The sequence below is a fragment of the Lactuca saligna genome, chromosome 6 (genome assembly GCF_052625555.1).
Source record: "Lactuca saligna cultivar CGN05327 chromosome 6, ASM5262555v1, whole genome shotgun sequence".
Lineage (NCBI taxonomy): Eukaryota > Viridiplantae > Streptophyta > Magnoliopsida > Asterales > Asteraceae > Lactuca > Lactuca saligna.
This window is the reverse complement of record NC_136422.1, coordinates 153,120,407-153,145,681: the sequence shown is the minus strand read 5'-3', so window position 1 is coordinate 153,145,681 and position 25,275 is coordinate 153,120,407. Positions and strand designations below refer to the sequence as shown.

At 34.9% G+C, this 25,275-nt stretch overlaps 3 protein-coding genes across 3 annotated transcripts; 2 read left to right on the top strand and 1 right to left on the bottom strand.

Moving 5' to 3' along the window:
• Positions 1 to 1,557: 1,557 nt before the first annotated feature.
• On the top strand, positions 1,558 to 2,837 carry LOC145003028 (uncharacterized). Its single transcript, XM_078962191.1, has 4 exons — positions 1,558 to 1,688; positions 2,095 to 2,533; positions 2,618 to 2,719; positions 2,823 to 2,837. The coding sequence occupies exons 1-4, from the start codon at positions 1,558 to 1,560 to the stop codon at positions 2,835 to 2,837; spliced, it is 687 nt and encodes a 228-aa protein (XP_078818317.1).
• A 900-nt stretch (positions 2,838 to 3,737) lies between these two features.
• LOC145001779 (syntaxin-22-like) lies at positions 3,738 to 5,916 on the top strand. The gene is made up of 7 exons (XM_078961126.1): positions 3,738 to 4,103; positions 4,600 to 4,693; positions 4,792 to 4,931; positions 5,026 to 5,100; positions 5,179 to 5,336; positions 5,422 to 5,522; positions 5,615 to 5,916. Exons 1-7 carry the CDS (start codon positions 3,910 to 3,912, stop codon positions 5,678 to 5,680), a joined length of 828 nt encoding a protein of 275 aa, XP_078817252.1. The 5' UTR covers positions 3,738 to 3,909; the 3' UTR covers positions 5,681 to 5,916.
• A 1,765-nt stretch (positions 5,917 to 7,681) lies between these two features.
• On the bottom strand, positions 7,682 to 9,175 carry LOC145002142 (translationally-controlled tumor protein homolog). Its single transcript, XM_078961439.1, has 5 exons — positions 9,020 to 9,175; positions 8,589 to 8,662; positions 8,363 to 8,491; positions 8,111 to 8,268; positions 7,682 to 8,009 (listed from the first exon to the last, which is right to left on the bottom strand). Exons 1-5 carry the CDS (start codon positions 9,045 to 9,047, stop codon positions 7,892 to 7,894), a joined length of 507 nt encoding a protein of 168 aa, XP_078817565.1. The 5' UTR covers positions 9,048 to 9,175; the 3' UTR covers positions 7,682 to 7,891.
• Between the last annotated feature and the right edge of the window lie 16,100 nt (positions 9,176 to 25,275).

The following is a 25,275-nucleotide window of genomic DNA, read 5'->3' as shown; positions in this document are numbered from 1 at the left end:
GAAAACAAATTTGCAATAATTATTGGTTTTTGAATGATTTAAAAAGTTTTAAATTGGCTTGAATTTTATGGGTGTTATAACATGAAATTATACAGGCGATGTATTACACATTTCTACGATCTCAGTTGATAAAAGGAAATCACAAATGAAACTGAAGTAAATTGCAGATGGGACAAATGATATGAAATTGCAAATGGAGCAAAGGAAATCGATGATGCTCAAATGTCATCTATGATCTCATCATACCAAAATGCAAGATTTGATTTTTTTTTTTTTTTTTTTGTTTTGTTTTCTACCTTTGATGAACTCACACCTCTAACCCCAAAATAACAGTCCAAATGACGAAATCACATTTTCTTTTTTGTTTTTCTATATTTGTTAATAATATTTTTCAGTTCTAGATGCATCTTTTTTTAATGTATGTAATTTTTTACGAACTTTGTAGATATTGTTTGCAATATTTTCTTAATTATTTTTATTATTTTCTTTTTTTATGTTTTTCAAAATTAGTTTCTTTTAAGAATAAAACTGATAGCTTGTTTTACATTTTTTTAAAGATTTTATTTTAAAAAGTTTTATATTTTTATTTTTTTAGATGTTTTTTTAGTATTATTTTTTTCAATATTTTAATACTAGAATTATCAAAATTTCGGTAATAAGAACTATTTTCATTTTATAAAATTAGTTTATTTAAATTTCAGTTTACTGAAACAGTCTGCAAATGTTAAAAAACAAACATTGCTTTTTATTATAGGCTGCAACCGTTTGTTTCACCTCTTCTACTCCAGAAGGTTGCAGAGATGATCTGCAGACTTCATGAATTCGAAGTGAACAACACCTTAATAAAAACAATCAATATCAAACAAGTGAAATAAGGAGTATGAAATTGATCAAAACTGGTGAGTTGTTTGAATAGGGAAAAAAGAAAGTGTTTCTTGTTTATTGGTTATTCCGATCATAATAAGGTAAGTTTAAGTGTTTGTATAGAAATCCTTAAAAATCAGTATAAGTTAAATTTAAGTGTTTGTATAGAAATCCTTAAAAATCAGATTATTGTGGTAAGGATAAACTAAGGGAACTGATTTGTACACAACATTTTTTCTCCGCACACAACAATTTGTGCTTTAAAGTATTGTATTGTACAACTCTATAATGCATAAATTGTTGTGTACGGCAAAAAATTATTGTGTACGAATCACTTCCCATAAACTAAATAAACTGATTTTAATATAAACTGATTTTAATTGTGGTAAGGATAAACTAAACTGATTTTAATATACATCTCCTCAATGTTTGCTAATTTATCCGCAAGAAACCGTTTATAGTTGGAACAAAATTGGGTAGCAAAGGGACACGAGAACTTTCTCTGGGCTTTTTCCACATCGTTTATTTCTCCGACCTGTAAACGAAAATGGCAGAAACTGCGTTCAGATGTCACGATCTGATGCTTCCAATTCCATACATATAATAGATATTCATATCTTTCACTTTCACGGAGAATTAACCCTAGCTTTTTACTACATACAAAACAGTTACACATATCAGCAGAGAGAAAGAATGGTGCTATGGGAGATCACATTGGGAACAGCGTATTTTTTGGGATTGAAGAGGACATACAAGCTTGCTCTCAGAATTCAACGACGTCTTGTTGGTCCTACACGCCCTAAGATTCGTCAATTCCTTCAAAGGTATCTTCATCCCTATATCTGTATATACGTATATTAACTTATCTCTTGTATATTTCTGTGATTTGGACGCTCTTTCGATCTGCCTTTACTAATATGCTACTTGTTCTCGAAGTTAATCGATCGATGTATTTTGCTTTAATTAATTTTGATCATACACTAGGAATGTAATTTTGGGGTTTCGTTTCCTACTGTCCTAAATTCATTTCTTCTGATGAATTGTTATTATAGTAGGCACTTTTTTCTTCATTTCTTATTGACTGGGCCATTTTGCTTTATGCATCTATAAATCTGATGAACAGAGACTTCATGAACCTGTTATATTTGGTATCCATGAGAAGAAGCTTATTTCTTATTATCAGATTAACTAAATCAAGCTCTTGTTTGCTTTGTTTGTTATATGATATAGGAAAACACGATCCATATTTGATGTGGCACTAAAGGTTCATCGTGAGGTACAACAAAGAGACATTGAAGTTGGTAGAAACCTTGGTAATTGGATCCTCAGATGGCTTGACAAAATGAAACCAGCTGCCCAGATACGCTCTCATCCCCATTCCCATCCTAATTCCAATTCCCATCCCCATCCCCATTCCCATTCCCATTCCAATTCCAATTCCAAATCCAGCAACAATAATAATAGTAATCCACAGAAAACAACAACCAAAAGCTATTCAACCAACTCTTTTCACCATAAACCAACTCCAATCAGCAATGAAACAAGAAACAATAAGCATCTGTTTACTTCAAGAAAAACTTGGCATTCACCATACCCAAGTATTGGTATGATGATGAGGCCACAGATTGGAATTAATAATACTCACTACAGACGTTTTCAGTTGGATGGGGTGATTCGGAATGATATAATGCAATGGATGATGATGAATAACTAGAAAAAGTGAGTGAAAAATCATTGAAATTGAGTGTTTCAGATGAATTTGTATATTCCCCTAATTCTGAAGCTTGTTATGGATTTTGTATATTCAATTGATTGTTCAGATGCTTTTGAAGCTTCTTTATCAAGCTTTCCAGTGGTAAATTTGTTAGTTAGACGAAGCATGTTATTGTTATCATTTTAATTGAACACTTGCAAAGTAAATAAGATTTGACTTCTCTTTTTAAAAAATGGTTTGTCAGAACAATTTGACCTGAATTTTTTAAGGAAAAGAAATAAAAAGGTCATCACTGGAAGCACTATGCACAAAATGATGATAATGTCGTGCTCAAACAACATACACATGTTTTAACAACTTCATCATATTTAGGACCACTAGTGTTTTTAGCATCTGTTAGGAAAACCTCATTGTTAATAGAATATTTTTTAAATTTCTAACAGGATATTGTCACCACAAAAATTATTTTTGGGGCACGAAAGACGGGTAAGTTTTTTCCAATATTTTTGAGAAAATTTGTTCGTCAAAACAATCAAGTAATATTCGTTTGTAGATATCTGATTCGATAAATTGGTTATTAAACCTACATGCGTCCTCATAGGAAAATTAAAAGAACATATAGGCATTCATTTCTAGTTGTAATACGTAAGTATTAATTTCAATAAGTTATTATGTTTCTTTTGAGTTATTAGTAATATTTTTACAAGCAATTCTTATAAATTAAGGCATTTGCTACCAAATAACACAAAAGTTAAGTTTCATACACAACATATTTTCTACAAAACTAACATTATTTGTGGGAGTAAAGACTAAGGTTTTTCATGTATTAGACATGGAACGACATATTTTCTAAAAAACTAACATCATTCCGAACCTGTTTATCGTATGGAACGACGTTTACAAATAACTACCAAAAAAAAAAAAAAAATTGTTTTGGTTTGTGAAAATCATACTTATAACAATTTTGTTATATTCCGTCATAAAAGATGTGGTCAATATATCATTATCACTCCTTTTTTAATTTGACATAGAAAGTGATGATATTTTTTTTAAAACAAGTTCTTATATGCAGTCGACACCCTGTGCCTCCTTTTGGCTATTCCCCATCACATCCCCTTCACCTCTAAATTATCATCGGGTCCATTTGAATTCTCCCACATCAGTTGTTGCCATTTCTTTCACCAACCCAACCTCCGATTAACCTTGAGTTTCACTCTCTTACGATCACTCCCTTCTCGGATCGGTAGAGTTTCTGTCCCGATTGGAATTGTTCTTCGTTCCATAATTGAAATCAAAATTGTTCAATTTAGGGTTCATTCGAGGGATTTAATATGAGTTTTCAAGATATTGAAGCGGGTCGCCCGCTCAATTCTCGACGCGCGGGCTACACGGGCATGAAGCCACAAGACCCAACCCAAGCTATTGCTTCTGGAATCTTCCAGATCAATACTGCTGTCTCTACGTTTCAGAGGCTAGTAAATACTCTTGGTACCCCTAAAGACACCCCCGAGCTCCGTGAAAAGCTGTACGTCGGATTGAATTTTCCTTTTTCGTTTACGGTCATTTTAGGGTTTCGAAGCTGGTATCTATTTAACATTTTAGTATCTGTTTTTTTGACTCATATACATGTTTTGGTGTATAATTAGGCTCAGGTCAGTAGTTTTTATAATCGAATTATGTCACGAAATGATATTTGATCATAGTTTGTGTAGCTAGGATTCTACAGTCGAGTAAAGCAATATGATATAATCTTAAATCATAAGGGATTAGCTCTTGATAGCAATTTGAATGAGAAATGATCCATTTCAACATGATCATACATTCATACTGGGAGCTTTTGGTAATCACGATTTTTCTGAAGCTAAATAAACTATAAAAAAGCAGAATTTATGAAAGATCTGTAGAGTTTTAGGTGAACGATGAGATCATGTTAAAGTACAATACTTTATTCAAAAAATTTCATGTCTTTTCATTGAGTATTGGTTTTGGGGTTTCTGACTCTGAGCTTCTCTGAATGGTAGGCATAAAACAAGACTACATATTGGGCAACTGGTGAAGGATACATCTGAAAAACTTAAGCAAGCCAGTGAAACAGATCATCGTGCTGAAGTTAGTGTAAGTAAAACTCCCTCTTCCCCTTAGACACATAATCCTCAAGATTGTTTAGAATTTGTGTAAACTTGTGGTGATTGAATGTTTTCATTTTTATACAGGCCAGCAAAAAGATAACAGATGCTAAACTTGCTAAAGATTTTCAAGCAGTTTTAAAAGAATTTCAAAAAGCACAACGCCTTGCAGCTGAAAGAGAGACAGCTTACTCTCCTGCTGTTCCTCAAGCTATTCACTCCTCACGGTTAGTTGCCTTTTAAACCTTCAATTACCAAATTTGCCCTTATGATGTGGCTTAATGAACAAATAATCTGTAAGTTTTTGCAAATGATCTGCAGTAATGAAGCTGGTGAAGTGGATGCAAGCTCAGGCAGAAGTCCAGAACAGCATGCCCTTCTTGTCCAATCTAAAAGGCAAGTTTTCTGCTTTCACCCATTATTAATATATAGATTATTATTACTATAATTAAATTATTATTAGTATATTAGCAGACAGGAAGTGTTGTTATTGGACAATGAGATTGCATTCAATGAGGCTATAATTGAGGAAAGAGATCAGGGAATACAAGAGATTCAGAACCAAATTGGTGAGGTGAATGAAATATTTAAAGATCTTGCTGTTTTGGTTCATGAACAAGGAACTATGATCGGTAAGTATAATTTCCACATTTGCCCTTTTTCACTTCTTAATTTTTTGTTAATTCTTATTGTTGTGATGTGAGGAATTTGTTTCAGATGATATTGGGTCAAACATCGAGAACTCTCATGCTGCAACTTTACAGGGAAAATCCCATCTTGCTAAAGCATCAAAGACTCAAAGATCAAACTCTTCTATGGTATATAATTTTTTTTCTTTATATTAAAAGAAAGAATTTGAGTTTATATGTTTTTGTAAAAATGTTGATTGTGTGATATTTGATCCATGCAGACTTGCTTGCTTATGGTGATCTTAGGGATTGTGCTTCTGATTGTGATCATAATACTTGTGGTCTGATCTTGAATATTGGTAATGGAAGATTCTGTCTTTTGTTTGTATATGTTGAATTTCTTATTTCTTGTGAGTTCTTTGCAGGGTTTCTTTCTGCTAAATTTGATTTTTTTTTTTTGGGGGGGTTGTGGGGTATTAATTTGTTTTATGGTATTTGGTTAATGTATAAATCCTGCAGCCTTTTTGGTAGATTGAATGTTGCACTTTTTGTTTCTGGAAAATAAATTGTGTAGTTTGTTAAAGGTGATGAAAGTTGCATACGTATATGCTTTGGCTCAAAAGAAACCAATAAGATTGTCATTTTTTAGGTGTGGCTTGATATGTGTGGAGTAAACTACAAATTGGTTTTTGTTCGAGTACATAAAGAATTCTTTTAACTTATTTTGTCCTTATTGATTTAGTTCGGTTTTGGCCCCTGACAACACACCTCTGTTATTTATTAACCCTTGTAAAATGGGCTCTTTTCCATTACCTTTGCTTCTTCACAAATATTTTTTAAAGTAAATTACACATATAAATTAGAGCTAAAAATTGACCAGCATTGAAGTCACTAAAACTCCATAACAACAATCTATAACTCCATGGTGTTGGAGTTGGTGTCTAAGACGCCATCTTCAAGTGTGTTGTAGAAAGTGTCTCGGGAATTAGGATTTTAATGCATATTTAAAGGAGACAAAACCATAATTGAAAACTCTCTTCTCTCCTATGATTTTCCTGATTTTGGAGGCTTACAAACACATTCAAACCTTCTCCAAACATGGTTGTAGCCACTCCAATGTGGATTGAATGTGAGATTTCATTGGATTCATCATCAAACAACGTTTGAAGATTATTCAATCAGTGGATCATCATCAATTTCATTCAATCATCAAACAACGTTTGAAGATTGTAATAGGTAATTGCAAGACATTTTATTGTCAATTCACTGATTATTCCTAATCCAATTAGACTTAGTTAGTAAGACAACTAGTTGAATGAACATATTGTATACCCAAAATTATATGTTACAAGATAATAAACCCTAACTTCATCTGAGTAATTGAATTAGGATTTTAAGAAAAAAAGTATATGAATTTGAACTGTCCTACAACTAAAGCAGGAGTACCTTACTTTTCTCATTGAGAGTTTCGTTTTAATTAATAAGGTTTCAATCCTTTTGTTTAATCTTTGGTTAAATCTTTTTCGTGACAATTACAAGCAATAAATTTTCCGTTGATTATTTTGACACAATTTAACTGAAACTCATCGTGGATTTGACCCTTACTTCCTCTAACTATCTATGGTTTTTGAAGTTATTTTTAATTGAGACGACGACCTTGATCAAAATTTTTGTGATTTGGGGATGATCGGGTCGAGTGGGGAGAAGAAAGCAGTGGGGTAAAGGTTGGGTCCACTTAATAAGTAATAATAAAAGTTAATATAAAATACAAATAAAAAATAAAAACATTTTACTAGAATTTAAAAATAAAAGAGAAGGTAAACCAAAACCAAAATAAATCAAGACGAATGCCAAAATAATAAAAAGATTCACTTTTGGGAACCAAAACACCAGAGCAGTAAAATCAACCACATGGTCCAAGAAGAAGGTGTTATCCACTTATCAATAAGATGCGTGGTTATGATTATTTATTTAAACACGTGCGGAAGTGGAACATTCGAGCAATGTCGTTAAAGAAAATTGTCCCTCGTATATCTACACCGATTTGTTTATAAGATATAGTAAAGAGTTGGAATATTTACAGAGAATCAAAAAGTATTTATAAATTATAATATATTATTTATTTATTTACTCAACTATATTATGTGATTATGCTTATATTTTTATCTGCAACTTTTTTCTTGGTTGCTTTGTTGCAATTTTACTTGACAAATATTTTTTTTAGAAGCAAACAATTCAATTCAATTCAATTCACTTTCGTTTTCTTCCTCCTATTAAAAGTATTATAAGTCTAGAAATATACGGAGTAACAATTTTCTCAAAAGTTAAGGTAAAATATGGGGTCAAAATACCAGAAACCATCCAAATCTTTAACTTCTTAACTTAACCCTTGATAAAAACTATACTGCTGTAAAAAAAAAATCTAATAAATCTAGAACCAATCTCACACACACTTCCAGGTAACATAAAACTGAACTCAAAATACCGGTAACAATCCAAACTTTTTAACTTAACCCTAGAATACTTGTTTTAAGAGTACATAAAAGTAATAGAAACTCTTAACACTTCACCTCCTTCAACCCAACACCAAAGTACAAGAATGTTGGATCAGTTGCACCTTCTTTGTAATAAGCAAACACAATGCTGCTATCATCATGCATACTCTCTCCAACAAAACTACACATAACATTAACACCAAGTTTTTAAATTACATGTAAAAATATGGACTCCATTCATAAATTAAAGCAAAAAAAAAAAAAAAAAAAAAAAAAACTTACAATTGAAGGTCACTAAGCTTTGAGAGGAGGTACTTTGTTGCAGCTTCAATGTTTTTCTTGAAGAACTCTTGTTGCTCTGCATCTAGTTTTGGGGTAAGTTGTTTGATGTATTTCTTTATATAACCAACAAACTGTTTCTTATCGAATGGAGGTTGCTCCTGCATTTTTAGTGATTTAAAAGTGTTAAAAACTAAAAAAGTGGAATGTCAATATGTAATTCACAATCACTGAAAGTAGTAAACTTATTTATACCTGGAGTCTGAAGGTGTCAACAATGTCAACAACCTTCACAGCTTGATCATCAACGCCTTCATCTTCTTCACCTCCTTCTGCAGAAGGATTTGCACCTATGTTGACATCAACAGCTCCTTGAACAACCCACTGTATGTGTAAAAGTAGAAGAAAACAATATGAATCATTACCATAAATTCATAATAGCTTCACAGATAATGAAAGATTACGAGAGTGAAAGACTAACCTTTCCTTCGACTTCCCAAAGAATCCCATTTAAAATCTCCTTGTATGGAAAGGAATCCGAAAGAAGCTCATCGCCTACATTACATAATCAAATTTAGATCAAGAGCACATTCGTTCCGAATCACTAACGATTTGAATAATTGAGCAACTAAAGAAGCTAATCATGAAATTCTACAGAATCTGATTCAGACATAAATAAACAAGAAGCATATTTACAACAAAAATTCAGTTATTTATAATGTAACGTCGTAATTGAATTACGATAAAATCTATAAAGAAAACGGACCTAAAGCAGATTTAATAACAAAATAATCATTAAAAAGTAGTCATAAACCCTTGACTCTCAATCAACGAAGCGACACAAAAACCATTATGGATCGATTATCGATCAAATAGAATAAAAATAAACATTAAATAAGTGAATAGAATTACCAGTAAGCAAATCCTGATAAACCAACATGACTGGAAGGTACCTCTCGGATCGTTTGAAGCAAAAAAACGGTAGAGATTGTGGGAAAGAGAAGGAGTATATATAATTATAGGGTGAGGTGAGGGTTTATTGGATTCTGGATTCTTTTTGTTAATTCCCAGGTTCCAATGGGTTGGCCCAGATGCACTCTATTTAAGATTCAAGCCCAGTGTTGTTGTTGGTTTTCCGCTCTTAGCTTCGGTAGCACGAACGAACGACTAAGATACGACGGATATTATGACATGCATGTCGCAGGTAAGACTGTATCCGATCTCACCCTCTTTTGATTATTTTTTTGAACAAAAATAAAAATTATATAAAGATGAATTAACCACTTTACGATTTTATTTTTACCGGTTTTTTATTTTTACCTGTTTACAGATTAGTAAATATATCAATATCAATCTGAGAATACATCTTAGTTATCTTCGTTAAAACGAATGAGAAAATAAACGAACAATAAGTTGCGACGTTAAACCTTTTTGTATGATAAAATCAATTCTCTTGATCCATAGATCTAGGGGATATAACATTTCTATGCATGATCCATTGTATTCAGAAGCTCTATTAGATAAGGCACAATAAAACCAAACGTATCAAATGCAAATTGTATGAACACGTGTTGATTTTCCATGCACGATTTCTCATGTTTGGTAACCTTGCATGTGGCAGCTTTTAATGCACTCTGTCCCGCCGTGAAACACCAAACTCTCAAGCATACGAGAGGGGATACCCCTGTAAGGTCCACACATGCATGTTTCCCTCCAATCCATCGAAATTCAAAACATCAGTCGGTCTAAGGGTTGACATTCCTTCTGTTGGGTCAGTCAAGAAATTCATAGGAGCCTCTTTCTTAGCATAAACCCCGACACGCTTAAATATGTCGACCAGAACATCCCAAACCATATTGTGCCTGTATTTGAACTCTAGGAGTTCTTTGCAATGAATTGCATGCTCTCCAAAAGAGTCCAAACATGCATTGCGGCACAGTGCACACCGTACATATCTCGTCGGCTGGGAACATTGGAATCATGAGTCGATATTTAAGGATGGTACAATACTCCACATGAGACGTATGTTGGCCAATCTCATTTATAGGGATAGCTAGAAGAAAATCTTGAGCATGTGGTGCGTGTAAACACTGGAAAATGGCTTTCTGCCGAGCTGTCATGTTGAAATGCACTTCCATATCTTGGACAATTTTACTAAAAAGGGCACTCGCCGGTGTATTCTGGGATTTAGGGGGGGTGTCTTTAGTAGTAAAATTGCTAAGGTCAATGCCTGGAAGCTTGTTAAGAAGAGAAGATAAGGTACAAGCATAATCAGAATCCATGTCATGAATGTTGATATCTCGTAAGATTTGGTCTTGAAATACCCAAGATTGGGCCCTTGAGGCAACAAAAGCATATGAGGTAGCCTCTACTGCCGAGTAAAAACCCAAGCCACCAAATTGAATGGGTAAGGAAGCAAGTCACCATTATATGTCGCCAAAGAAAGGGCCACCACAAACCACAATGTCCTCAATAGCCCCATGCAACCCATTATCGAAGAACAAATCCGCTTCCTCCGTATAAACGAGTTGGCACGTCCTCAACCCAAATAAAAGTTTCGCAATACCATACAAGACCGAAGTATAAGGAGCTCACTTTGCGGGTCATGCAATTATGGAAGAAAAGGGCATCAAATTCACAGCGTTTTCAGCTCTCTTTATGGATAAGCTGCTAATGAAATTAGCATATCTACTAACAGCCCCCCCGAGAAGCTTCACCCCCAATGGCGGCCTCCCGATGCCAACTGGGAATAACCCCTCACGCAGCTTCCTATCATCACACGAGGGCCAAAAGAGCTCGGTTTTCTTGATATTCAATTGAAGGCTCAATTCCCATAACCTTAATAATGTCTATCATTTTGGCCACCTCCTCAGAATCTCCAATAAGTTGTCACACCCCCGAACCAGACTGCGGAAACGTCCAGGTGCTTGTGCATGACTTCATCTTGTAATATCATCACAATGTATATAACTGAAACAAAACATCACCATCACCATACATATCAAAATACAACCAATACTGTTTACATCAAGTATAATGTTTTAAATTACACGACCAAAGCATTAAATGTATGATGATAACAAAAATACAATAAATTCTACATTCTCTACTGACCTTCCGCTTAACGATTCCCTGAGAATACAAGTTATTTTGAAAACGTTAACATATATAATGTTAGTGAGTTCATAAGCATGTTTGAATAAAAGTTTTTGCATGGTTAGTAAAACACCAGAAAATCCGATATTTTCTGAAAAATTGTTTGAATGTGATGTGACAAAATCAGGTATTAATGCATGTATGTTTTCTGTTTTTGGAAATGTATATGAAATGTAGCCCATAAAATCTTGTGTCTTCTGCTGTAAGTAAAAAAATAATGTATAAATGTATTTATCCTAGAAAATCTAATATTTTCTGCTTTTAAGAGTATTGTAGTCGTGAATTTCCAAAACTACGTGTCGATGTATGCTTTTAGTGTTGTCAAGATTTGTATAAATATACTGAAATCTTTGTTGGAGTTAATCTCTAAGTGACTCGTTATAACCATGCTTGATAATGACTAGCTCGCCTGTCTTGGCGTTTTCAGGCGCCGATTCGATTAAGGTAAGGTTTGTCGCCCTAGACTGGCCTAGTCTAGCTGTAGAAAACGACTAAAGCGTGGGGGGTGTCACCCCCGTATAGATATATACACAAACTCCCGCTCTCCCTCCAGGAGACTCTGGTTATAACTACAAGCTATGACCATACACTCAAAGGTGTCAACCGACAAGTCTCACTAGATCCTTAACTTGTTTACGAGTACTATATCACATCATGTATAAGGTTTACATTTATGTTTTAAGTTTTCAAATCCAAAGCATGTAAGTGATCGTATGAAGTCCAATAGATATATAAGGGACATTTAAGGCCCACTAAAAATATGATTTTAATCCAAGCCCAATTAATATGTGGATGGACCATGAAGGCCCATTAAACATGTAAAAGGGTAATTCAGGCCCAATAGGTATGTAAATGAACCACTAAGACCCAATAAACATGTAATCCATGGATCAGGTTCAAATTAACATATAAATGGACCACAAAGGCCCAATAAACATGTCATGAGTCCCAATATACACTTAAATGGACCCCTAAGGCCTAATAACCATGCAACGAGAGTATTAGGCCCAATAACATGTCATCGATGTATTTCATCCATTTGTAGTTATTTTGTTTTTGTTTTTGCATACAAAAGGGTATAATTTATGTAATAGGAACATTTTTGGCCCATTATACTGAAATTATACAATTTTAGTCATCTTTTTGGAAAATTTGACACTTTAAATCCCTTAAGGCGAAAAGTTTTTGTTTTATGGGCTTACTTCTAATAAAATGACATTTGTGGCCCTTTTTGCTAAAAACTTCATTTTCGGCCCAAATATCATAAATATTAACATTTTTGGCCCAAATATATTTAAATTGTTGTTTTCGCCCCTATATTATGAGAATTTACATTTTCGGCCCATTTTTTGTAAATATGACAATTTCGGCCCAATCTTTATAAAAATAACATTTTTGGCCTATTTTAAAAAAGAATGGCATTTTTGGCCCATAAAGCAGTAGCTTTATATTTTCAGCACATTTTCGTATAAAATGACAATTTGACCCATAAAAATCAAGATTTTTGCATTTTCGGCCCAAGAAACCGTAATGGCCCAAATCAAGGCCCATTATGCAAAAATTTACACTTTTGACCCCTTGAAAATTTTGATTATCATAAGGATCAATTTTGAAAAAAAATGACTCTTTTTGTCCTTCTAAAAACCGAAAATAAACTAAAAACCTCACCTTTTAGTTTATTTGTCAAAAATGGCCCTTTTTTCAAGATTTATTTAGTTTCTTAAGGATCTTTACATGTATATCACATTCATCATCATAATAAGTTGTATGAAGTGTTTTAGTTCACAAATAACACTACTTTTGGTTAGAGATTTTCGAGATTTATAGAGTTTTAACACATAACCACATCTTAAATCAAGAAATACACACATAACATGCATAACACTTAGATCTATCACATAGTAACTTTTATTCTCCCCCAAAAATCATATAAAACCGAAAATAAAGGGGTATGAACTCACATTGCTTTGTTGTTCTCTGTTTAAGAAGAAATGGAATGAGATGGTGTGATTCTCGACCCTAGCAAGCTCCTTAAGAAAGTTTTTGGACTTAGATAGGTTCTAAGAAGCACCTTATTCACATTTTTCTAAAGTAACTAAGATTGGGAATTTATAAAAGCATTTAGTTACTTTATAATGATCATTATACTTTTAATGAGAATACTTAAGTCATTATCATACCCATTTGGCTAACGACCCTCCACCAACCAAGAAAGCGGTGGGTGAGAGTGGACATCCATTAAGCTGTTATTTTATAGGCAACAATCTTATACCCCCCTTATAGAGTGGCTTCGTGAATGAGGCCTACTAACGGTAAAACGATTTGATCTTATATATATATATATATATATATATATATATATATATATATATATATATAAACTTATAATATTATAAAGTATAAGGGTTGAATTTTAATTTTTTAAATTCTAGGGGTTAGAACTAAAGTTTACTAGATGACTTTACATGTTCCAAAACTTGAGGGCAAGTTTTGTAACTTTACAAATCTTTTCAATTCATAACTTATGAGTTATTGTTTATTAAAAATGAAGACTCTTCATTTTTTGTAACTTATGTGTTCTTTTAATGGATTTATTATGTAACAACGTAAATTTTAAAACAATTTTTTTCATTTTAATTTAATAAGAATACTCCAATCACAATTTTCAACAACGTGTATCAATTGTTTTTACATGACACGAGTACAAATCAAAAAGCCCCAAAAATCTCCAAACATCTCCATCATAAGTGTGTACTGATCATGTCGGCGCCTTCCCGCGATCATCACTGGTACCTGAAACACATAACACGCAAACGGTAAGCAATAATGCTTACTGAGTTCCCCAAAATACCACATACAGCACATACGCCTTTCCAGGCCATAGCTCTATGGGATCTTCCAATCCAGGTGTCTCAGGGGATTTCCATCCCATGACTCTGTTGACCTTCCGGTCCATATCATCATACTCATATCATAACATATAACATATACAACATACATCACATTTACATCATACACATAAGACCTTCCGGTCACACATAATCATCCCATCGGGTAAGGCATGGTGAGAAGACTCACCTTAATGAAGTCGGATAAACTCTCGTGCTCAACGTCCCGACCTAGCCTCCTCCTATTATTCAAATAACATTCCCGATTAATACTCTCCCATGATCTCATCTCTACAGACTGGGTAGAAGGCCATTCTGCCCTTCCCTGAACTCTCATGTATTAGTCTTGACCAAAACCCTAAAGTCAACGAAAGTCGACGGTCAACTTTGACCCAACTCATCGAGTGCACAAAGGTGACTCAGCGAGTCCACGCAGGTCCTCTAAATCCTTTCAGACTATCTTGGCTCGTCGAGTCTTTCTTCCACTCGACAAGTTACACATGTCACGAATCGAGAGGCAACCCCGACTCGACTCGTCGAGTCCGCTCATGGACTCGGCGAGTTCGTTCCATGCTCACACTCAAATGACCTTTTGAGGTCAGATTTGTGTTGGATTAGTGTCTAAGTCCATAACTATTTTGGTATGTACTTGACCCGATTATGAGCATGGTCCTTTTGGGTTGCCTTCACCATAGCAATATGTAGGATGATTTAAGGAGAGAAAGGTTTAAATATGATTTATTAATATATTATGAGAATAATATATTAAAGGAGAAATCATATTGTTTAATTAATATTAGTCAATAATTAATTAAGAATTAATTTTGTGACTAAAAGAGATTAATTAAATATAGGGAACTGGACTGCAATTATTGGATAATTGAGTTATTAGGCTAAGGAATGCTAAAGGAATAAGGGGTGAACGAAATTATGATGGAAGCCCATCATATTTTCGTCCATAGCCTTGTCCAGAAGGTTCCATGGGCTGCTTAGAGTTTAAGCTGTCCATTAGGGTTTTGACTAAAACCCTAGCAGCCCACACAAGTATATAAAGGACCCCTTAGGCCCCAAAAACGTGGACAACTGATTCTCTAGGGTTTCTAGTCGTTTTTGGGCAGCCTCCTTACTTCTCCTCTTCATCCAAGTTGTATATGGTGTTTGTGACTCCATTAGAGGTACTACACTTGTGGTACTTGCTTTCAAGAGCTAAGGAAATTCAAGGAACTAGTTTTTATTGCTATATAACAACAAAAGGTATGTATTCTAGCTTTATATATGAATTTCAAAAATTATAGTAGCATGCCAGGTTTCCTTTTGTGTTCATAAAGTTGTATAACTAATAGTGAAAACATAGATCCAATAATAGGGTTGCATGCACACATAGGATTGTTTGTATAGACCCATCAGTGGTATCAGAGCCATTGGTTTTTGTTTTCAATTAGCTTTTATTCAAATTTGTGAACTTGACATATTAGGGTTTATGGCTAATAAACCCTAAAGGCTAGGTAATTTTCGCAATCCGGGTTGCAAAACCCTAGATGGCGATTTTTGCTAGGGTTTCCCAAATCCTTTCCTTAGCCTCCAAGATTTTGAAATCTAGGGTTATCCAACCCTTGGATTTCGAAATTACCTCCTTCCCTAAGGTTAGATCCTAAATTTTAGGGATTTGGATAATCCCATATCTTGTAATTATCTTTTAATTGTTAAATATGGTAATTAAAGATCTTGAATTATCCCATCCCTTATTTTCGAGATTTAGAGAGGGATTCAAGGGATTAGGATATCTTAGATGTATAATTGGTAATTATCCTCATGATCTAGATAATCCCTTGTGATTTAATAATTTAAATTAATTGTTTAATTTATGGTAATTATTAAATCAAGAGTTTTAATATTTAAAATTTTAATTTAAATGTCTTAAATTCGAAAATTTTAAGTGAGATTAAAACCTAATTGTTTTGAAGAGTTTCAAAACTTGCCCTCAAGTTTTGGAATTTAAATTGTTGATTAAAAGTTAATTTTGAAAGTCTAAATTCCAAAACCCTGATTTTGAAAAGTTCAAATTAAACCCTTATGGTTTTATTAAATTAATTAAGTGTATAATTAAAAGAGATTTAATAAATCCATAATGATTTTGGTTAGTTAAAAGTATAATTTAAACCACCTAGTATTTTAAAAGTGTAAAATACACCCTTATACTATATATAACATTAAAAGTTTAATATTATATATGTATAACTAAAAAGTCAGTCTTACCGTTAGTATGCCTCATTCACGAAACTAGTCTATAAGGGGTGTTTAAGGAAATTGCCTATAAAATGACGATTGAATGGGTATCCACTCTTACCCACCGCATTCTTGACTAGTGGAGGGTCGTTAGCCGAACGGGTAGGATAGGACAGAAACCTTCCATTATAAGTATAATGAAGTACAAAGTAACTAAATGCTTTTTCAAATTCCCAAATCATAGTTACTTTAGGCAAAATGTGAAATTGTATGCTAACCCATGGAATTACACTTCGTACCCTTGTCAAACGTTAGTGGAGCGTGTGTGGTTAACCGGCACACTAATTTGGGGATGACATTGGTGGAAAAGGGTGGCTCGATGCTTATCATAGATCAATGGAGCGTGTGTGGCTGACCGGCACATTGATTAGGTGATAGTAGCATTGGGTGCACCACGTGATTCGTATGGTTATTTACACCTTGTTTGTGATCCTCGGCATCCCAGTCACGAATAGTAGGGCGTAATCGAGATTAAACATGGCATTGAAGAGTTCAATGAGTCTCAAAAGATCTAGGAGTTTCAATTCATTTAAAACTTAAACTTCTTTTTCGTTTTTCATGGTGGAAATTGGTAAATCGTCATTTACCTACCTTCAAATATTCTGCAACTAGATTACGGCATCCCTCTTCTAGGTTGTAGAGTATTGTGTTGGATCCTAGCTTGATGTTTCATTTGGGTGTTGCATCAAGAATTCTAATCAACTTAACTTGAATTTTCTCCCGTTTTGTAGATGTCTGAATCTTACAATGGTCTTCCCAAATCCTTTGGAACAAGCTTTCCAAATGAAGATGACGTTCCGAGATACGATCAAGGAAATGAGAGTCATGCTTCACTTCCTCCACCTCCTCCAATTATTCTCCCTGACCCACAAGTTCAAAGGCTTGAAAAGTTCAAGCTCACTCAAGCCCTTTTGGCAAGTAAACACGAAGATGGGAAACCTGTGTGTGCGCACGTCTTAGAGATGAAGTCATACATTGATAGGTTAAACATGTTGGGTGTCGAGATTTAAAGTGAGTTGGCTGTTGACTGGGTTCTTCAGTCACTTCCTGAATCATATAGTGAGTTCGTTAGAGAGTACTATATGATGGACCACGACGTGACCCTAATTGATCTCACCTATTTGCTTATAGCTGCTGAATCAGCAATGATTTGGCGTGCTGGTCAAGCAAATTTGTCTAGTGAATCAAACTCCCAAACTTCAATGGACACTGGCAACATTGGAAGTCCAGAAAGAACTAAGTCTGTGATTGTCCGATGTGTTGTACCAAAGGAGTCTATTTGCTTTTATTGCCAAGAGAAGGGGCATTGGAGACGAAGCTGCCCTAATTACCTGAGAGATCTAAGAGATGAGAGAGTCAAGACGTATGGCTCTGCTTCAGGTAAAATCCATTAACTAACTCTTTTAAGTTCCTATTCTAGATTCTTAATACATGATGTGATAATATTACATTTTGATGTTTTGAAGGATCGAAGAAAAGAGAGGAAGCTTGAGAAAAGAAGTGAGCTGAATCTGATCATGAAGAAATGGATTTCGATCACATTACTTGAAGAATGGATTCTTGAGCTACAACTTGGAGTTAGAATAGATTGTTAACATAGTTTTTCAGTTGAATTGCATTGTAAGGACAAGTTTTTTCCGCAATAAAATAAATTTTGATTTTGTCTTATTTATTTATCCTTACAATGAAATATATGAAAAATTGATGTTCATGTACTTCTATTATTAGCAAAATGGGTTTGATTCTTAATTATGGAAATGTCAAAAGTGTACCAAATAGGGAGACTTTCTCATCGCCCAAGTTTCAATTGGACAGAAACTTGGAATCATGCAATGTGTATTGTATGATGAATGGAAAACTTTCACATTTGGGAAACTTAGACTAATTCTTTGGCAAAGTGTCAGTTGAAAGACTAGGAGATCAAGTACACTAGGTTGTGCGTTGATCAAGTCCACTACAAGAGTGACAAATATATTCGTCATGATTTACTAAAGTTTAGTAAATGTGATTATACTTATAAGATTAAGTGTAATTCTGAGATTGATTGAAAGAGTTTCAATGAATAGTAGAACGAATAAAGAAGAATCAAGTAGGCAGAAAGATAAAAGTTTCTCTCTTCTAGAAAGAAGGGAGAGTACCTTTTATTGTGTTTTATGATAAGTCTTAAAGATTAAGAACCATGTCTCAATAGATCCTCTAAGTGAGTCTTAGTGCAATTGCATGTCTAAGAAGAGGAATCAAGTATTGTAGAAATGGTTAAATCAAGAAGTCAATCATACTTCGTTCCAATATCAAGTCTTAAAGTCAAGATTGTGACATTGAGTGAAAAGTTTTAAGTAGTTTTATAACACTAATCAAATATGGAACTTGGAAAAGTTTTCTCATTCTTGTACATTTGAGATTAGTAAGTTGTGATGTCTTGGATAAGACAAAGACCAACTAGGACCAACTTGTGAAGTGTTCTTATCTTGATAATAACTGCACTGACTCTTGAATATTTGATTGTCAAGAAATGTTTCTTGACAAAGAGAATCATATATGTCAAGAGGTCAGTGGGAGTTTTAATGTTTTGAAAAAGTTTCAAGAACAAATCAAATAAACCTTATCGATCATCACTAGCGCACGAGTTGAGGCTTACAACCTATCGTGTTGACATTATTTTGATTTTGTGCCAATCCAATCGAGTTAATTATGCATGTGAGTTCTATGAATTCTCATTTGAATGCATAAAAAGCAAGGACCTTGATCATTGAAAGTACATTGATAAGAAAGGGTGAGCTGCTTAACTACTTGGATGACGTGGTGGGCAGCTATGCTACCATAAGGCAAGAAATCAAGATTAAGAAAGGTTAGTCCATACGAGTTTGAATTTGTCATAAACTTTGGTTTTAACAAATTCACATGGATAGGAACAAATACACCATTTAAATCTAAGTGTCATAAGATTTCCTCCTTCATGAAAATGATTGTGATGAAATGCTTTCACTGAGAAAGATTTTAAGAAGATAGTGATTGTAAAATTGCATTCTCGAATTCGATCATGGTTACGGTATCCCTTTCCATAATTTGAATTGTGAGGTTTGGCAATTAGTCTTAATTGTTAAGACACACATATGAACTATCTAAGGCAAAGGTGTATAAGTTCAAGAAGCCTTGATAAAAGATTATCAAAGCACTAAGTATTAGGAACATGGACTTAAGAAATTCAATAGTTATTATCTTTCTGAAAGTTAAGATGTTTATGAATACATGTCGAAGCTAGTGGGAGCATAAGTGTTATGTTTTATAGTAATCATCATGATAGTGGGAGCATAAAAGTTATGATTGTATGATTATTATGGAAAGTATTGCAAGTTAGCAATATTAATTATAGAAAAACAAATATTCAATTTGCAAAGTTGCATGGGTTGAAAAGTTGTTTTGCTATAATTAAGGGAGAGAATATTATACTCCGTTTCAAAATCTAAAGCTTAGATTAAGAAATTTTAATATTTTCAGTCAAAGGATACATTGTGTGTTCTTAAAATGATTATGATTACGGCATCCCTCTTCATAGTTCGAATTATGAGAACATGACACATAAAATATTATGGCTAAAGATTGGTAAAGTATCATATCTTTATGTAGGACATTATGCATCGTGTCCCATACGCTTCGGGTATAGGATTGATTGCAAATGCTATAGTATTTTACCATTCTAAAATTTTCCAAATGTCTAGCGCATTTAGAGGGAAAAAAGGGACTAGAATTGGTTTTGACTAAAATAATTAAACAACTATCAAAGGACAATCCAAAGTTCGACGATGATTGGTCGCTTGTGAGTAGTTGGAAGTATAGTATTGAAAAAAAATATGGAAATGTTTCCATATTGGATGGACCATATCGACATTATTATGAATAGATAAGATTCTATTAAGAATGAGTTGTCATATGGCAAATGTGGAAATGTTTCCATATTGGGAGTTGGATATTGAGAGTCTATGCCTAGATTAGAAACTTTTATGCAAGAAGGATGTTCAAAGGAATGTACTTTGAATGTGAGACTTCACATCTATGGAATTGTCTTGTAACAATTTCTAAGAAAGTACTTTGTAATTTCATTAGCTACGTCTTGGTGACTTTTGTGCTATGATTTTGCAAAGGGATCGTTGCATAAAATGTTAGAATCTAGCATATTCTAGTAGTGGCAAGAACCTTGTGTTCTTACACTAATAATTAGGATTAAGGAATTGTGAAATGAGCATCATTGGAAAAGTTTTCAGGTGATCTACTTCACAAAGCATGGACCATAGGAAACAAAGTGTGCATGTTTAGAGCATGGGACAATTGTTGGTATAATTCAAGTAATGAGTTGATTATCCGAAACATTAAATGATAAATAATGAGTAATCAATATGGTGGATAAATAGAAGGGTTTTATTTACTGTCACAAGTTTGGGGCCATATAGGATTAAGTATTGTTGTTATGTTTCACTTTGCATGCTTTGACTTCCAGAATAACTAGGTTATTCAAACATCCACAATCAGTTATACGTTGGGAGTAGGTATGAAGAAAGACTGTCATGAATGTGTCTGTAGATTGTCTGAAGTGTTTAGACATGGCACAAGTTTGCTGCAGAGTTCATGAGTGCTTTGATAAGATTAGAGTATTGGATTAAACCCACGCTCACTTGGATCACTTCATGGTTTTATCACGAGTGATTAGTGAGACGTTAATATTGTATATTCTTGAAACCGAGACATGTGAGTTGTTATTTGTTGGTCAGTTGCACATTGATAATAAGTAAACGCACCAGTAACTTGGTGTTATAAAACTTATTGTTGTGTGTGATTCGATCAGTAAATGCAAGCGAGCATTTGAGTTAAAGTTTATCCATTCCTTTTACCCAAAGTGGGATAAAAGCGATATATGTGGGCCTCTCGATGATTTAGTGATGACACCTAAGCGCTTGGCCAAGCCGGGACTAAGTTGATGTGTTCAATTGTTGTCTTTTATCAGTCGTCATAAATCGGAAGTCGGGAAACAGTATAGAGAGAATGATTGAAATTCATGTCTTATGTCTATACGATATCTTGAGAATGGAGGAATATATAATCCCTTATCTAGAGGACGCGCTATCTGATAAGATCAGAGTTGACAGCGGCTTTTGAAAGCTACGATTGCTGATCAGGTTCTGAAGTCATACGGAAAATAGTTATTAGACTTATCCAAGTGGGAGACTGTTGGATTAGTGTCTAAGTCCATAACTATTTTGGTATGTACTTGACCCGATTATGAGCATGGTCCTTTTGGGTTGCCTTCACCATAGCAATATGTAGGATGATTTAAGGAGAGAAAGGTTTAAATATGATTTATTAATATATTATGAGAATAATATATTAAAGGAGAAATCATATTGTTTAATTAATATTAGTCAATAATTAATTAAGAATTAATTTTGTGACTAAAAGAGATTAATTAAATATAGGGAACTGGACTGCAATTATTGGATAATTGAGTTATTAGGCTAAGGAATGCTAAAGGAATAAGGGGTGAACGAAATTATGATGGAAGCCCATCATATTTTCGTCCATAGCCTTGTCCAGAAGGTTCCATGGGCTGCTTAGAGTTTAAGCTGTCCATTAGGGTTTTGACTAAAACCCTAGCAGCCCACACAAGTATATAAAGGACCCCTTAGGCCCCAAAAACGTGGACAACTGATTCTCTAGGGTTTCTAGTCATTTTTGGGCAGCCTCCTTACTTCTCCTCTTCATCCAAGTTGTATATGGTGTTTGTGACTCCATTAGAGGTACTACACTTGTGGTACTTGCTTTCAAGAGCTAAGGAAATTCAAGGAACTAGTTTTTATTGCTATATAACAACAAAAGGTATGTATTCTAGCTTTATATATGAATTTCAAAAATTATAGTAGCATGCCAGGTTTCCTTTTGTGTTCATAAAGTTGTATAACTAATAGTGAAAACATAGATCCAATAATAGGGTTGCATGCACACATAGGATTGTTTGTATAGACCCATCAATTTGTTCCTCTAATCCATAGATTTAATCTTCCCAAGATCAATAATCACGTAAAGGTTCAAACTTGATGCTCATGCAACGTCCAAATGACACTACTTGATGATTTAGCCCCAAACACAACATCCTAAGTCCATTTCTTCCATAACTCCTCATAAAGCAAGATGGAATAGGTTCTCTGGACCACTATGGATCCAGATCTAATGTCTAAACATGATAAGGGATCATATTCCCAACAAATCAATCCAATAAAGGGTATAGAAAACCCTATATCCATGGATTCTTTAACAAAACAGAAAAAGGATCAATATGCTACCTCAAGGATGATGTCCTTTGCTTGCAATCCACAAATAAGCAACCTCCTTGGCCTCCTCTAAGCTGGAATCAACTTCTTCTTGCAAAACAAACCCACAAAGGTCCAATAATGGCTTATTCTCTCTCATAAACACTTAAGCACTATAAGGGTTTCTCTCAATGGTCTGGTAGCCGCAAATGGTGGCTATAAGGGTCCTTAAATAGGCCCCAAACCCGAGAAATTAGGGTTTCATTAAACAGCATGGACTCGCCGAATCCACGTATGGACTCGCCGAGTCCTCCATTAAATCAGACTAACACATGCACGATCCCACTCGGCGAGTCTGAGCGCCTACTCACTGAGCTCCTCTTTAATATTCAATAAAAATACTTAAAATGAGATACCTGGGAATCTGGATGTTACAATTCTCCCCCACTAGAATCAGACTTCGCCCTCGAAGTCTCGCTCCACAAACAATTCTGGATACTACTCCCGCATCTCTAACTCCGGCTCCCAAGTCAGCTCGGACCCCTTCCGATGTTGCCACTGGACCTGAACCAGGGACACCTCCTTGTTCCTCAGAACCTTGATTCTCCTATCTCGGATCGCGATCGGCCTCTTAACATAGATCAGGCTCGCATCCACCTGAATGTCCTCCAACAGAACCACAACTGACTCATCGACAATACACTTCCTCAACTGAGACACATGGAAGGTATCATGAATCTGACTCATCTCGGCAGGTAGCTCCAAACGATACGCTACTCTGCCCACCCTAGCTGTCACCCTGAATGGACCGATATATCTGATGGGTTTTAGCCATAAGAACATCCTATGTGCTCATACAAACCCTAATGCTTGGATCTAGGTTTCTCTATTGTACATGCAATTCATCCAAGATTATAAACCTTAAATCTAGCATATGATAATCAATATTAACATAAGAATGGGTTTAAGATATTACCTTGATTGTTATGTAGCAATAACAATCACAATTCCTCCTTGTAATGACTTTAGAAAGCTTAGAGTCACAAATGTCATTCCTCTAATGGTTCACAAACACCAAGAGCAAGAGGATGAAGAATAAGGAGAGAGGAGGCTGCCCAAAACGTGTGGAAACCCTAGAGAACAAGTTCACCACGTTTTTGGGGCTTAAGGGTACTATATATACATGTAGGCTATTAGGGTTTTCAACTAGGAAACCCTAATTTGGATGCTTAGGCCCTAAGCAACCCATGGACCCTTCTTTAATAAGCCTTGGTCGATTTCTAATGGGTTTCCCCATAGAATTCATCTAACCTTATATAATAAGGTAATCCATAGCCCAATTGCAATTATCTTATAATTACAATTCCAGTCCCTTAAGTTTAATTAATATCTTTTAGTCACAAACTTAATTTTTATTAATTCTTGACTAATATTAATTAAACAATATGATTTCTCCTTTAATATATTATTCTCATAATATATTAATAAATCATATTTAATCCTTTCTCTCCATAATTCATCCTATCAAGTTGCTTTGGTGAAGGCAACCCAAAAGGACCATGCACCATCGGGTCAAGTACATACCAAAAATAGTTATGGACTTAGACACTAATCCAACAATATTGAGGTCCCAACTTGCCTCTCTTCCTAAATCGAATCACACCTTTCCAAGGTGATACCTTCAGGAGAATGAAATCACCAACCTGAAACTCGAGCTCTGAGCGACGCCTATCAGCGTAACTCTTCTAGCAACTCTAGGCCGTCAGCAAACTCTACCTGACCTGTTGAATCTGCTCAGTCGTCTGGAGTACTATCTTCGTACTACCCATCACCCGTTGTCCTACCTCTCCCCAACAAATGGGAGTCTGACACCTCCTTCCATACAACAGCTCAAAGGGAGGCATACCGATGCTCGAATGGTATCTGTTGTTATAGGAAAACTCAGCCAAAGGCAGATACGTGTCCCGACTTCCTCTGAAGTCTAATACACATGCCCGAAGCATGTCCTCGAGTGTCTAGATAGTTCGCTCACTCTGACCGTCGGTCTGAGGGTGATAAGCAGTGCTGAAATGCAACCCCGTACCCAACTCCTCATGAAACTTCTTCCAGAACCTGGAAGTAAAGCGTACATCTCGATTTGACACAATCGAAATCGGCAACCCATGCCGAGACACCATCTCCTTCACATACATTTCTGCCAACTTCTCTGCGGAAGAACTTTCACTGATAACAAGGAAGTGAGCAATTTTCGTCAATCGATCCACAATCACCGAAAATTGTATTGACACCCCTTGGGGTTCTTGGCAGTTTGGTGATGAAATCCATAGAAATCTGTTCCCACTTCCACTGGGGAACCTCAAGTGGCTGCAACTTGCCATGCGGACGCTGGTGCTCGACCTGAACCTGACGACAAGTCAAGCACCTCTCTACAACCCACACAACATCTCTCTTCATACAAGGCCACCAATAGTTTCTCTTCATATCCAAATACATTTTAGTGGCCCCCGGATGGATCGAGAATCTCGATCTATGTGCCTCC

Bases quoted from the DNA above. Each gene is read 5' to 3' on its own strand.
- LOC145001779 (XM_078961126.1), top strand. From the start codon at position 3,910: ATGAGTTTTCAAGATATTGAAGCGGGTCGCCCGCTCAATTCTCGACGC. The intron at 5,101-5,178 runs GCAAGTTTTCTG...GTATATTAGCAG, and splicing joins CTTCTTGTCCAATCTAAAAG to ACAGGAAGTGTTGTTATTGG. The intron at 5,523-5,614 runs GTATATAATTTT...TGATCCATGCAG, and splicing joins AAAGATCAAACTCTTCTATG to ACTTGCTTGCTTATGGTGAT.
- LOC145003028 (XM_078962191.1), top strand. From the start codon at position 1,558: ATGGTGCTATGGGAGATCACATTGGGAACAGCGTATTTTTTGGGATTG. The intron at 1,689-2,094 runs GTATCTTCATCC...TATATGATATAG, and splicing joins ATTCGTCAATTCCTTCAAAG to GAAAACACGATCCATATTTG. The intron at 2,534-2,617 runs GTGATTCGGAAT...TGAGTGTTTCAG, and splicing joins GACGTTTTCAGTTGGATGGG to ATGAATTTGTATATTCCCCT.
- LOC145002142 (XM_078961439.1), bottom strand. From the start codon at position 9,047: ATGTTGGTTTATCAGGATTTGCTTACTG. The intron at 8,663-9,019 runs GTAATTCTATTC...TATGTAATGTAG, and splicing joins TTATCAGGATTTGCTTACTG to GCGATGAGCTTCTTTCGGAT. The intron at 8,492-8,588 runs GTTAGTCTTTCA...TTACACATACAG, and splicing joins TTTGGGAAGTCGAAGGAAAG to TGGGTTGTTCAAGGAGCTGT.